Below are 14,440 nucleotides of genomic sequence, written 5' to 3' on the forward strand. Positions count from 1 at the left end.
TAATCAATTTCCTGTGGCAGCCAAGTTCTAAATTTGTCAGCTGGAAATGCAGGATGAGTTCCACTCTGCTTCCTTTTCTCATTCCTATAAGCAGGTGACTCCACTCTGCTGTCACATCAATCTGGATTTTGTGTGGTTTTAGGCAAAACTCTTCCTGCTGCAGCAGATGGAATTGCAGTGCAGATGGTGGGAGCACAAACCACTGTGGGAGGCTGAGGACTTCTAAAGCAAAATCCAGTGGGGTCTGTACAGAAAAGGAACTTCTCACCTGGGAAATCCTTTGCCTCCTCTGGGGGTCTGTGCTGTGTTTTCCTAAGGATCTGGCAGCAGATCCTGGGTGACACTCCTGGGACAGGAGAGGTGCTTCCCGAGGTGTTTTGGGAGAGACAATGCAAGTCGTTATTCCATCTGAGTGCTTCCCAATGGGGGATTGTCCTGTTCAGCTGCTGATGAATCATTCCGTTCTGTAATTGGCACTGCTTGTGTACTGAAGTGTCTCCTCCCTGCTAATGGGAGACACCCGATGGTAACAGACACTGCTCTGGGCCCTGGAAAGGAGCTTTCTGAGATTCTGGGAATTCCATATAATGCTTCAAAAATGGGCTTTGCTTGCCAGAAATTTTTGCTGTCATCTACATATTTGAAAGCCCCAACTTCTAACAATTATTCAGTGAGCATCAGCGGTTCCTGTCTTTGATGGGAGTTGAGGTTCTGACTCTTAAGCAGAAAGGACATGGAATTGTTCTGATTTAAAGACATTTTTCTATTAAGCTAGAATTACTTACTCTATAAATTCAGACCTGATGAATTCCCATCTTAAATAGCTTATTGAGTGTGGCTTGTCAAATAAGAAGATTACACGCTGGGCTTTAGTTAACAAGATTTTTAGACATATGAAGCACAAATATTGAAAAGCTCCAACACGCAGCAGTGACTGCATTGCCTGGGAGTCATTAACTCTGAAGGTGTTCTGCTGCAGATCTGTGCTCCTGATTTATTCAGTGGGATCCCTGGGAGCTGCTGGGCTGCCCCGTGTCCTGTCCCATCGCTGCTGGGGACCGTGGGTGCCCACCCAAAGGCCTGGGAGCCTGTGAGGCTGGGGGTGTGCAGGGGCTCTTCCAGCTGGGGTTGTGCATTCCCAGGAGTCTCACTGAGGTCAGACTGCCGAGGAACTGGGAGAAGGATGTGCAGAGCCACTTACCTCTGGCTTACTCCAACTGGGAATGGCAGCACTGGGTGCTCTCAGTTCTGTCCCAGCCTGGTTTTAGGGTTTTGACCGAGGGGAGCAGCCACATCACCCGGAGAGCTCGGATCTGTGCAGGGCTGGAAGTTTTGCTCTGCAAATGAGTACGTTGGAGAACTACACACTGAGAGAAATTCAATTTATTTTGTACAAGGTAGGCTACCTTTGCGCAGTGAACAAATATATTACAAATCTGTCTTGCCTTAAAAAAGTATTGCCATTTTGGTGCCTGTTTCCTAAGCTAACGCTGATATACAAGAAGGTATTTTTTTGTTGTGGGTTTTGTTGTTTTGTGTTTTTTTTCCTGTTAAGCTCTATGCACATCATTGCATTTGGTTTCAAAATCCTGCTTTGAAAAAAACCCAAACAACCGAGCACAACTCTGCTCTCTGGAGTCTCATTGCAAACTACAGCAACACACAAACGTGGGTCAGGCCAGCAGCTCAGGCTGCTTGTGCTGGGTGCCAAGGTGGGTCTTAACGAGAATATTCCTTATCCAACTGCCTTTCTCTTGATATTTTTGAGGTAAGTCCTTCCATTCGTGTATGTAAAATATGTTCCTACTGGGCCTACAAAATAATTGTTTCCTTACGTGTCAAATAAGGCTTTCCTGGAAAACAAAATTGCTACTGCTGATCAGCCACGGCCCCCGTGCACACGTGCAGCAGTTGGGAAACCTCGTGGGCAGGATCCTGCTCCGGGAGCCTGGGGGTGTCCAGGCTCAGCCTGGGGGCTCAGAGCCAGCCTGACCCGTCCTGGCTCCAGGGGCGGAGTGCCAGAGCCAGGGGCTGTGATCCCACGTGTGGGGACACGGCTGGGCCCCAGCACGGTGCTCCAAGGATCCAGGAGTGTTCCCAGAGCTGGATCCAGCTGCTGCCCCTGAGCCCAGCAGGTCACACCTGGGATGGTGCTGTGAGCAAACCCACGGGGCTGCTGTCGTCCTCTGCTGCTTCCATCAGACTGGTGAATGTGCAACAGAATCTTTTTTTATATTTAGAAGGCAATCAACTCGCTACTTCCACGTTTGCCTAATGAAATTACATACTTAGAGTCAATACTACTTCATGCTCAAAATCTACAAGGAACTAACGGCAAGTACTCTACTTTCTAGGCCAATAGAGATTATAAATTAAAAAAAAAAAATCATGGTGGCTCAGTCCAAAATTTTCCCATGGGTCAGACCCTTGATAATTACTTCACAAACAGCTGCTGAAAAAGAAAACCCGGGTTCAGCTCCATTTAATGACTTTTCAGGTAGAATCATCAATGGATAAAGTTGCACTACATGGTAATGCACATCAGATTAAGAGGTGTCATCAGTGGCATGCTGACAGTGAATCGTGAGGAGATGGTTTGGGAAGATGGGAGAGAGAAGCCGATGTGGCTCAGCTTTGAGAGAGGAAATGAAACCAGGGCTGGTCTGTGCAAACCTGCAGCGTCCCGAGGCAGGAATTGGAGGGGCAGCACTTTAAACTGCCTGACAGATCTGCTGGATTTAGCTATCAAAAGAGAAGCTGCATAAGGAAAATCAAAGCCTACCTGTGCCAATCAATGTTAAAAGTGTGGTAAGATGGGTGTGGGACTCATTGTGGAAACTCCATTCATTAGCAAAGATCAGGGGATGTTTGGAAAGGTACTAAAAACTGCACAGAAAGTGTCTGTGTTAATGTTCCTCAACTCAAGTTCTCTGGTACTGAATACAGAGATGACAATCTCAGTGCTAATTGCCAAGCATGAGCTGCACAGGTTGCACATGGTGATGGCAGTAAATGAGCTTTCCAGACAGTGAAATGACAAATTTCCCTGCTCTCCTTCAGAAAAATGTCCATTCCCATGACAAAGATGAAAATTAATTCCAGCGTATTCCTAGTCACCTTGTTCTAACAGTAAAAGGTTTCTCGATGCAGTCGGTAGAAATGTACATCCTGAAGTCCTACTTTAGCATGTTTTTGTGGTTTATTTTACAGCAAAGCCAGGGTTAGAACACGCCACGCAGAGTTTTTGCCTGGAGCATGAAGACACCTCCCTGGTGTGATGTGCTCCAGTCCCACGTGGAGGAGGCTCTCGTTAGTTCCAGGTACCCATACAAAAATGTCTTTATAAATAACATCATGCAGCAGCAGTTGGCCCAAGCTGATGTCGTGTCAGGTCCTTGCCAGTGCTCAGGAAAGGAAGGAACGGCTTCTCCTCTGCTTCCTCACAGTCTGTGCTGGCAGCACGGTGCCCAGTGAAGTCCATCCCTCTAAGACTGCTTGTCCCAAGAAGGGCCGTGCGTGGGGCTGTGCCGCACGGGGAGCAGGTCGTAGTGACCAGGAATGTGACTGTTCCTGGGCAGGTCATACGGATTCTGAAGGTAACTGGCACTGCGACTGCGGGCGTCTTGGACTATGCTGACAGTGGGCTCTGGGGGAGCAAGGAGAACGGGGTTGTGGTCACCAGCAGCAGTCCCAAAACTCCTGATCCTCCTGGGTCCCTTCCAGCTCAGCACATCTCCCACTGTGGCTCAGCTCCCCAGACCAACGCTCAGGCCTTCCCCCCGCCACACCGAGCCCAGGACCCCCAGGACAGGGGAAAACCAGCAACCCCCTGTGCCACCCGCTGCTTACCAACTTCGTAGATGTTTTTATTGGCTGTTGATGAAGTTGGCATTTCGGAATACGGGGACTCCCTGTGACCAGGTGATTTCATTTCCACGTAGCTGCTCTCGGAGTGTTTGCAGGTTATAATGGGGGGGTCTTTAATGGTGGCGTATGGATTTTCACTGCTGTTCAGGGAACAAGTGCTGGAGCTGCACACAGATTCCTTCATATAATCTGCAAAACAAGAGTGGAGTGGGTGCGTTAGGGTCGTTAGCTTAATTAGGTGCATTACAACCGAGCCTCTGCAGGAAGGCTGGGGGGGACAAGGGGGGGCAGGGGATAAGGAAGATCCTTGGAGCCTCCAGCACAGACACCTGGCGCTTGTGCTCTGGGTGTTCCAGACCACTGCATCCAACACTCACTAGCAGGAAAGAAATGAAAACCTGCTCGGTACTGAAGGTTTTCCTGTGAAAGGTTCTAGCTGTCATTTACTGCAATATTTAATTTGAGGTGGCAATCCTTTCCCTCCCCCCTGTAATTCCTGCGGAGCCGTGCTCATCCCGCTCCGCCCGCCCCGCAGAGCCAGGCGCGGCCGCGGGCAGTCGGCTCTGCAGGCAGGACCTGCTGCTGGGACCTGGCTGCTCTGCCAGCCTCAGGGACACTCCCGGGGCCTTGGTGACATCCAGTGCCCTGCTGGAGTGCACGACATTGCCACAGGCTTCCAACTGCACCGGTGCAGCCCCTGCCGGTTTTGGGGTTACCCAGCATCCTGCAATCGGGGCATGCTTGGGTTTCCACAGAGGGGGACAAGCCTCCATCTGAGCCTCGCTTTTGCTCTGCTTTTTCCCCCTCTTTACTGTAGACATGTCCTGCTCCTCTCCCCTAGAGAGGAGGTGACAGGGGCACTACAGGGGGAGAACAAGGTTGGCATGAGACCTGCCCGGTCGGTGAGCCTGGCTGGGACAGGCCAGCCTGCTGCAAAGTACAGTGCCAGTCTTGCTTTAAAAATAAAAAACAATAGAGAATAAATAGGTCTTAACATTGACATTCAAGAACGTGCCATTGCTGCTGTGTGCATCCTGCTGGGCAGTGCCAGTAATTTAGAATTAGAGCGATGCAATGAAAGATGAGGCATTTTCTTGTGCTGGGTTACAGTACAAAGGCAGATCCTGGTATATATGAAATACTCCCGGTGAAATAGGGGGACTTGCAAAATAGCTGCAATCCCAGCTGCCCCCGCTGTCTAGTATGGGAGACAAAAAGAGAAATTCAGGTTAAGAAATAGACAGACAACACGACATCGCTTCTCCGCTCCAAACCTCGGCTCTGAGCCTGCCAGCCCCGTCCTGCTCCCTCACGTGCCAGCTTTGCTCCACTGTGAGTGACTGTCCCTCCTTCGGCTCTGCGGTGTGTCTGTGTGTTCACCACCCCTGGCCAGGTGCCCCTGGTCCTGGTTGAGCCCCGAGGGAGGTGCCAGGTCGTGCTCTGCCACCTGCAGCCAGGTGTTGCCTTTCTGGGCTCTGGTTTCAGTGGTACCCACAAGTCTGGAGAGCCCTCAGCTCCCAGGGCCAGTGACAGCAGCTCGCTGGGGAGCTCCAGTGCACACCAGCAGCTGGGACCATCAGGGGTGGGGAGGCTGGCAGAGGCCTGGCACCAGTGCAGTGTTTATTTAATTAGAAAACTTGGAAACTCCTTGTCTGACATCAGCCTGGGTGAGATGAGCAGTGCCTTTGCTTCCAGGTGAAACGCGCCTGGTTTGTACCTGACAGGCGATGGGAACCAAAGCAAGCCCGACGTTCCCTGGCTGCTGGCTGCAGCGTTTGTCCCTCCAGTGTCACCAACCCCAGCCCAGTCCAAGTCAGTGGAAAACTGCCCCATCCCATCCTTCTGCAGAGAGAACCCTGTGAGACCAAAGGCTTCTGCCCATGCGTGAGCTCAATGTTGGCTTTTGCTGTGGGTGTGACTTAAACCCAGGTGCCACAGTCTGGGATCTGTTGGTGTTAGAGGTGAGGAAACCACAGACAAATGAAAGGCTCAGCTGCACCTGCCAGCACGTTACAGCTCCTGGTGGCTACTGCAGGAACACAGAGCTCGTTAGGAGAGCCTGGGCAGCCTTTAATGAGCCAGCTCTGCATTTTGGGGTGAGGGATGTGAAGATTATCATAAATTTGCTTCTCCATTCCAAGCAGTGCTGCTGAGCAGATGCTCAGAGGGTGAAAAGCAGGATTCTCTCTGTGCCCCAAGGGTCCCCTGCAAAGCGTTCCCTGTCAGCACCACGGCTGGGAGGGAACAAATCACACCAGAGCTGGGTGTACGTTCAGGAAATGTTGATTATAAAGGACAGCTGGCTGCTACAGCAAAAAAGAGCAGAGTGAGAATTCCTCCTCCTGCAGAGCTGCAGGTAAATAGCTGTGTGGTTTGTTTGTGGAATCGGGCACATTGGAGCTGGCAAAGGCAAAAATCCCAACACATCAGCTGTTTTATTTCATCCAGCTCAGCTACTTTTATCTGCCTAAGCTAAAATTCACCTGCACTGCAGTTAGGGCTGACATTACCTCCCAGGCAGGTGTCCCTCAGCCTTTCCCTTCCCTTCCCAGCACCAGTTGGAAGAGACCAGTGAATACCACTCGGGCTGCCCAGGCTTGTCTGGCCTCTCCCAGGAATTGCCTTTTCCCAGGAGATGTTGAGAAACAACGTGCCTGAGGGCCCAGAGAGCCCAAGGAGCCCAGGGAGCCCGTTCCTGCTGACGTAAACAGAGCTCTGTGTCTGCCTGGGATCAGACCTTTGCTTTGGACACAATATATTTCATGGAGCACCACTGGATGTTTGGGATTCTGGTACACCAGGGAGTCATTAGCCCTCAAGAAACATGTGCAAGATCACGGAGGGTTTAACTCTAAAGGCTGTAGAAGCAGCTGAGTTACTTTGTCATTAAGGTAATTTGGGGATAATTAAGAAATCTGGCATAAATGGTCAGATTTTGTTTCTTGAATGAATTTAAGCAGAACAAACGTATTTAGAGATTCTCAGCCCTTGGTGCTGCAGGTATTTAGAGATTCTCAGCCCTTGGTGCTGCAGGCCATGTGTGAGCCCTGGCTGTGCTGCCTCCTCATCCCTCCCTGTCCTCATGGAGGTGGAAGCTCTGCCCCACAGTGCTGGGACTCACTGGAAGCACTCAATCAGCTGGACTTCCAGAGAAATATTGGGAATACGCTCTAATTTTGAAGTCCCTGCCTTGTGTGTTGCCTGGATACCGATCACCAGACCTTTGGAGGGTTTATTTTTATTAGCAGGGACTGGAAATGTCCCTCCCACAGCCTGGGTTCCTCCCTTCTGCCCTGAATTTCCCCTGGCACTGCTGACAAGCCTCGGGTCCCACAGCCGAGGTGGGAGCGCTGAGGAGAGGTGCTGTGCACGGCTACAAGGTGCTGTCCTGCTCTTTAACCCTTCCTGTGCTGGCTGCTGTCCCTACCCTGGCCAGCCTCAGCTGCTGCAGGGACAGTGACACAGCCAGGGCCCATTGCTGCTGCTGAGGGACACAGGAGTGGGGACACATCCTGTGCAACAACCAGGGGAGCCACTCTGAGCCCAGCCCTGCATCCCTGGCATCAGTGCTTCTCTCTGCTGGCATTTTCCTGGCTCTCCTGCAAAGCGTGGCTATTTTTCCTCAAAATGGTCGTGCCTGAGGTCACACCATTCCATCAGTGCAATATTTCTTTTAAAAACCCAACCTCTAAAAACCAAAGGACTCAGTTGAAAGGAGAAGTTCAGGAATGGTATCACTGAGCACCATGCACAGGAGAGAAACAGCTCAGAAACCTGCTCTGAAAACCCTGGCGAGCCCCTGTCACCACAGGGCTCACTGTGACACCCTCTGTGCTGCTGGCAGTGCCAGATCTCTGTGCGCGACCCCTGGAGCTCCACAGCACCCCTGGGTGCCAGGCTGGACCCCCTCTGCTGGTGCCCTGCTCCGGGCACTGCCCCCAGCTCTGGTCTCTCCAGGTTCAGCACAGCCTGGCCTCAGCCTCAAGCCCCTGTGTGGTCCAGGGGCACCAGAGATCAGTTCCAGCTGCAGGACAGGCCGTCCCCAGTTAGACCCCACTGGTGGTTTAAAAGCGGATGAAAGTAGATAAAAACCAGGCACCCGCCTGCTGAGCCTTTTATTGACAGAATCCAATTGTTTGGGACTGGGAGTTTCTTCCTCTCAGTTTTCTGAGGAATGTGGTGAGTCAGGGCCTGGCAGGGCAAGGAGAGCTGCTCTGAGCACTGGGCACATTCCCAGCTCCTCCTGGGAGGAGATTCCCCTGGGACTGGGGGTGCCACGGAGCCCTGGGGCTGCCTGAGCCCAGGAATTCACCTTCAGAGGGGCCTTGGGAACCTTCAGTCAGCCAGGGGCAGCTGCTCCTGAGAGCCCTCAGCTCCTGAGTGCCTGCAGATGAGCTCCCAAACATACCTGAGAAACCAGGTGTGTCCCCATGTCCCAGCGCCCTGCCAGTGCCAGCCCTGCCCGTCTGGGGCAGCTGAGCAGCCACAAAGAATTCCAGCTGTGGATCCTGAGCCTGATTTTTCAATTTACAAAGAGAGAAACATGTAAAGGAAATGGTTCAGATCCTAAAAATTAAGGAAAATGTAGCAACTGGAAACATATTTCACAGTTTGCTGTCTCTGTGATTCTTCTTCTCTGCCCCCACTGGTCCCCCTCTGTGTGACTGTGCCGGTGGATGGGAGTTCCTGCTGCATGTGCTTAAGGTACTTTTAAACTTTGTGAACACAGGAATTTAATCTAAACTAATGAAGTTAACAGCTCCATGTAAAGAGAACAACTAGCTCTATTATAATAAGATTTTTCTTTTGAAAAAAGGGAATCACTGAAGTAGCTGAAACCAGTGGATGGAGTATTTTGTAGATCATAAATCATATATATTATTATATGCATACATAATCCATTTGATATTTTTACTTTAGCTTTCTCAACAAAGAGTTGGTCATGGCTCCTTGGTTTCCTTTGGTGACTGTGGTAAGGTGATGTCCTAGCAAATACTACATCCCTATATTTTGAAAACAAAGTGAATATTGATCTCTAGGCCTGGCTCTAAACTGGTGAATTCATTTATGTGGAAGTTGTGACCAAGGTGTGGCTCTGGCAGAGCTCGGCCGTGGCAGGGCAGGGCTGTGACAGGGCTGTGACGGAGCTCTGCTGTCACAGGCAGCACGGCCGAGGGCTCTGCAGGAAGAGCCCGTGTGGGATTCCCTCCTCAGCTCCCTGAGGGACATTCCAGGGGAACAGCCTTGGATCCACATCAAGGATCTCAGCCTGAAAGCTGCCTCTTCCTCAGGAGACAGATCCCTTGCTCCATCTTCTGGAGCACAAGCTCAGCGAGTTAAACCCCGGCCCGGTCTGCCAGGAGCTGAGGGAACCTCTGTGCCGAGTGTTCCCGCGCTCCAGACGTATCTGGAATGTTTAGAAGGTAAACGTAGAGAAAAGTGAAATGTGAAAGCACCGGGCCCTGCGCTCACGGCTCATCTGAGCTCCTGTTTTAGACCTGCCCTGGGGTCAGTGCCCACAGCTGGTGCCAGCGGGAGGGAAGCTCCACCTCAGGGAGGGCTCTTCCCCAGCTCTGCTCTAAATCCCTCAGCTAAGGGCACCAGCAGGGCCGGTTTCTCTCCTAGGGGCTTTCTGTAAGCTCAGCACGGCCAAGAGCAGGGAACACGGCCCTGCCAGCAGCAGCAGCAGCTCCCCCAGAGCCCGTGTGGCTGGCCCGTGGCTCCTCTCTGTGTGCCCTGGCCAGCTCCAGCTGCCCCTCCTGCCCGGAGCTGAGCCCTCCCTTGCTCCCTGTGCTGCAGAGCCCGCGGCCCTGGGGAGTTTTGCATCCACAATTCACGGCCCGGGAGTGCTGGGAGCCAGGCAGGCAGCTGGTGGGGGTGGTGGCTCTGTCCCTCCCTGCCTCTGCCGGGCTCCTATCTCACCTCTTCTAGGACACCCTCCTCACACCTGGGCAGGGTTCTGCAGCTCTGGATACCATACCTTTGAAGCTTTTTTCCATTATGTATGTGTTCTGACGTCTATCCATCCCACAAGCACCTGCATAAAAATGATATATAATGGAAAACAAATAAATATTTATGTAAATTGGATTGCTTTGACTGCTGAGCAGCATATATTCTTCTCTCTAAATTGTACATCAAGGCCTTCATTTAAGGGAGGCTCTTAAGCGCATCCTCAGCTGTAAGCGCACACTCGGCTCCGGTGGGGAGCCTGTGCACGCCTGGAATTATGTGCTTAAGAGTTTCCCTGCACGGGAGAGCTCTCTGCAGCAGGGTTACCACGAACTGCCATCCATCAGGAGATCAGGGTAAGAACCATCTGCTGAGACATTCATTACTGGAATGGTGTGAAAGAAGCCTAGAACACGCCCTTTCAAATCCGAGTCTGCAGGTTGCGTTGTAGCACTCCGTGACTAATTTTAGGCTTTGTTTTGTTTGTGGAGAGTGTGTGATTTAACTCACAGCCTTAGACTCTAAGGTGTGTACAACCTTCTGAAATTACCTACTATCACTTTGCTCGTGAATTTACCCAGTTCAGTGACCGATGTGACACCAGTCCTTAAGTGACCGCTGTGCTCTGAGCGCAGCACCAGGAGCAGAGCTGACAGCAAACAATTCTGCCTTGTGCAGCTCCAGAGGAACTCGCTGTTCCTCACAGAAGCTGAGACAGAAGGGGATGGGGACCTTTTCCATTTTCACTCCTGCAAATTACCCTAGATATCAATCAAAAGGAAAATCTAATGTAAGCCTTTAAATCTTTTTAGCTATAGAGTCTGGTATTTCCTATTGACTGGGACAATCAATACAAATTTGGTTACTGAGAAAAGTCCTTGTGGCTTATGGGATTCCCAGCCGTGTAACTCAGTTACCCTGGAAAAAGAGCCCCACAAACAGCGTGTCCTTGTGTGTCCTCTGGTCTCTGCAGAAAAGTTGTCATGGCCATGGGCAATGCTGTACCAGCTCTTTTTTTTTTTTTTTTTTTTTTTTCCTTTTCTTTTTTTCTTTCCTAAATAAGGGAAATGGCTAAATTAGACAATAAATGTGTAACTGGCACATCAAAGACAAACCAACCCTTTGTTTTGGTTCTCACTGCCCATCCCTGAGCACAGGAAAGGGGCTGGTGGCACCCAGTGGATCTCTGTGATGGGGCTCTTGGGGCCACCAGTGACACCCAAGCCATTCAAGCACCTTTGGCTTCATTTTGCACCACGAGCCAACTCCCAGACTCATCCTGCTGCAGAGGGCAAGGGAGACTGGGAGGTTTGGGCAGCTCTGTCCCAGAGCAGGATGAGCTCTGTGCTCTGTCCCACAGCAGTATGAGCTCTGTGCCCTGTCCCAGGGCAGGATGAGCTCTGTGCCCTGTCCCAGAGCAGGATGAGCTCTGTGCCCTGTCCCAGAGCAGGATGAGCTCTGTGCTGTGTCCCAGAGCAGGATGAGCTCTGTACTGTGTCCCAGAGCAGGATGAGCTCTGTGCTGTGTCCCAGAGCAGGATGAGCTCTGTGCTGTGTCCCAGAGCAGGATGAGCTCTGTGCCCTGTCCCACAGCAGGATGAGCTCTGTGCTGTGTCCCAGGGCAGGATGAGCTCTGTGCTGTGTCCCAGAGCAGGATGAGCTCTGTGCTGTGTCCCAGAGCAGGATGAGCTCTGTGCTGTGTCCCAGAGCAGGATGAGCTCTGTGCTCTGTCCCACAGCAGTATGAGCTCTGTGCCCTGTCCCAGGGCAGGATGAGCTCTGTGCCCTGTCCCAGAGCAGGATGAGCTCTGTGCCCTGTCCCAGAGCAGGATGAGCTCTGTGCTGTGTCCCAGAGCAGGATGAGCTCTGTACTGTGTCCCAGAGCAGGATGAGCTCTGTGCTGTGTCCCAGAGCAGGATGAGCTCTGTGCTGTGTCCCAGAGCAGGATGAGCTCTGTGCCCTGTCCCACAGCAGGATGAGCTCTGTGCTGTGTCCCAGGGCAGGATGAGCTCTGTGCTGTGTCCCAGAGCAGGATGAGCTCTGTGCCCTGTCCCAGAGCAGGATGAGCTCTGTGCCCTGTCCCAGAGCAGGATGAGCTCTGTGCCCTGTCCCAGGGCAGTTATGAGCTCTGTGCCCTGTCCCAGGGCAGGATGAGCTCTGTGCCCTGTCCCAGAGCAGGATGAGCTCTGTGCTGTGTCCCAGGGCAGGATGAGCTCTGTGCTGTGTCCCAGAGCAGGATGAGCTCTGTGCCCTGTCCCAGAGCAGGATGAGCTCTGTGCTGTGTCCCAGGGCAGGATGAGCTCTGTGCTGTGTCCCAGAGCAGGATGAGCTCTGTGCCCTGTCCCAGGGCAGGATGAGCTCTGTGCTGTGTCCCAGGGCAGGATGAGCTCTGTGCTGTGTCCCAGGGCAGTATGAGCTCTGTGCCCTGTCCCAGAGCAGGATGAGCTCTGTGCCCTGTCCCACAGCAGGATGAGCTCTGTGCTGTGTCCCAGAGCAGGATGAGCTCTGTGCTGTGTCCCAGGGCAGTATGAGCTCTGTGCCCTGTGCCAGAGCAGGATGAGCTCTGTGCCCTGTCCCAGAGCAGGATGAGCTCTGTGCCCTGTCCCAGAGCAGGATGAGCTCTGTGCCCTGTCCCAGAGCAGGATGAGCTCTGTGCTGTGTCCCAGAGCAGGATGAGCTCTGTGCTGTGTCCCAGGGCAGGATGAGCTCTGTGCCCTGTCCCAGGGCAGGATGAGCTCTGTGCCCTGTCCCACAGCAGGATGAGCTCTGTGCCCTGTCCCAGAGGAGGATGAGCTCTGTGCTGTGTCCCAGGGCAGTATGAGCTCTGTGCTGTGTCCCAGGGCAGGATGAGCTCTGTGCCCTGTCCCAGAGCAGGATGAGCTCTGTGCCCTGTCCCAGAGCAGGATGAGCTCTGTGCCCTGTCCCAGAGCAGGATGAGCTCTGTGCCCTGTCCCAGGGCAGTTATGAGCTCTGTGCCCTGTCCCAGAGCAGGATGAGCTCTGTGCTGTGTCCCAGGGCAGTTATGAGCTCTGTGCCCTGTCCCAGAGCAGGATGAGCTCTGTGCCCTGTCCCAGAGCAGGATGAGCTCTGTGCCCTGTCCCAGAGCAGGATGAGCTCTGTGCCCTGTCCCAGGGCAGGATGAGCTCTGTGCTGTGTCCCAGGGCAGGATGAGCTCTGTGCCCTGTCCCAGAGCAGGATGAGCTCTGTGCTGTGTCCCAGGGCAGGATGAGCTCTGTGCCCTGTCCCAGAGCAGGATGAGCTCTGTGCTGTGTCCCAGAGCAGGATGAGCTCTGTGCCCTGTCCCAGAGCAGGATGAGCTCTGTGCCCTGTCCCAGAGCAGGATGAGCTCTGTGCTGTGTCCCAGAGCAGGATGAGCTCTGTGCCCTGTCCCAGGGCAGGATGAGCTCTGTGCCCTGTCCCAGGGCAGGATGAGCTCTGTGCCCTGTCCCAGAGCAGGATGAGCTCTGTACTGTGTCCCAGAGCAGGATGAGCTCTGTGCTGTGTCCCAGAGCAGGATGAGCTCTGTGCCCTGTCCCAGGGCAGGATGAGCTCTGTGCCCTGTCCCAGAGCAGGATGAGCTCTGTGCTGTGTCCCAGGGCAGGATGAGCTCTGTGCCCTGTCCCAGAGCAGGATGAGCTCTGTGCTGTGTCCCAGGGCAGGATGAGCTCTGTGCCCTGTCCCAGAGCAGGATGAGCTCTGTGCCCTGTCCCAGGGCAGGATGAGCTCTGTGCCCTGTCCCAGGGCAGGATGAGCTCTGTGCTGTGTCCCAGAGCAGGATGAGCTCTGTGCTGTGTCCCACAGCAGGATGAGGTCTGTGCTGTGTCCCAGAGCAGGATGAGCTCTGTGCCCTGTCCCAGGGCAGGATGAGCTCTGTGCCCTGTCCCACAGCAGGATGAGCTCTGTGCTGTGTCCCAGAGCAGGATGAGCTCTGTGCCCTGTCCCAGGGCAGGATGAGCTCTGTGCTGTGTCCCAGGGCAGGATGAGCTCTGTGCTGTGTCCCAGGGCAGGATGAGCTCTGTGCTGTGTCCCAGGGCAGGATGAGCTCTGTGCCCTGTCCCAGAGCAGGATGAGCTCTGTGCCCTGTCCCAGAGCAGGATGAGCTCTGTGCCCTGTCCCAGAGCAGGATGAGCTCTGTGCCCTGTCCCAGAGCAGGATGAGCTCGGTGCTGTGTCCCAGGGCAGGATGAGCTCTGTGCCCTGTCCCGGGGCAGTTATGAGCTCTGTGCCCTGTCCCAGGGCAGGATGAGCTCTGTGCTGTGTCCCAGGGCAGGATGAGCTCTGTGCCCTGTCCCAGAGCAGGATGAGCTCTGTGCTGTGTCCCAGGGCAGGATGAGCTCTGTGCCCTGTCCCAGGGCAGGATGAGCTCTGTGCCCTGTCCCACAGCAGGATGATCTCAGTGCTCTTTCCCTGCTCTGTTCTGCTCTGGCAGAGTCAGAGTGAGGAGGATGGAGCCAATTCATCCCCTGGCCCATGGCCACAGGGCTGGGGCTCCCCAAGGCCATCCCTGGGGATCACACCTCTTCCTCCTGCCAGGGCTGAGCAATACTCCAAGGGCAGCAGTGTCCAAGCAGCATTTGGGGCTCACCCCACAGAGCAAGGCTGGGAGCAGCAGCTGCAGAGCTCC

General features: G+C 53.5%; 1 protein-coding gene across 9 annotated transcripts in view; it reads right to left on the bottom strand.

Moving 5' to 3' along the window:
• Positions 1–2,453: 2,453 nt before the first annotated feature.
• Positions 2,454–14,440, bottom strand: part of MEGF11 (multiple EGF like domains 11) — a 261,527-nt gene continuing 249,540 nt past the window's right edge. For 4 of the 9 annotated variants that reach the window (XM_040077847.2, XM_040077843.1, XM_058422421.1 and 1 more), the window contains 3 exons: positions 9,848–9,904; positions 3,850–4,056; positions 2,454–3,646 (listed from right to left, as the gene is read on the bottom strand). In XM_040077847.2, the coding sequence (XP_039933781.1) occupies positions 3,486–3,646; positions 3,850–4,056; positions 9,848–9,904 (425 nt within the window). In that variant the 3' untranslated portion in view covers positions 2,454–3,485. Of the gene's footprint in view, positions 3,647–3,849; positions 4,057–4,882; positions 5,066–9,841; positions 9,905–14,440 lie in introns of those variants that run through there. The other 5 variants (XM_058422423.1, XM_058422420.1, XM_058422422.1 and 2 more) reach the window with 4 other exon arrangements.

Source organism: Hirundo rustica, chromosome 13, assembly GCF_015227805.2.
Source record: "Hirundo rustica isolate bHirRus1 chromosome 13, bHirRus1.pri.v3, whole genome shotgun sequence".
Taxonomy (NCBI): domain Eukaryota; kingdom Metazoa; phylum Chordata; class Aves; order Passeriformes; family Hirundinidae; genus Hirundo; species Hirundo rustica.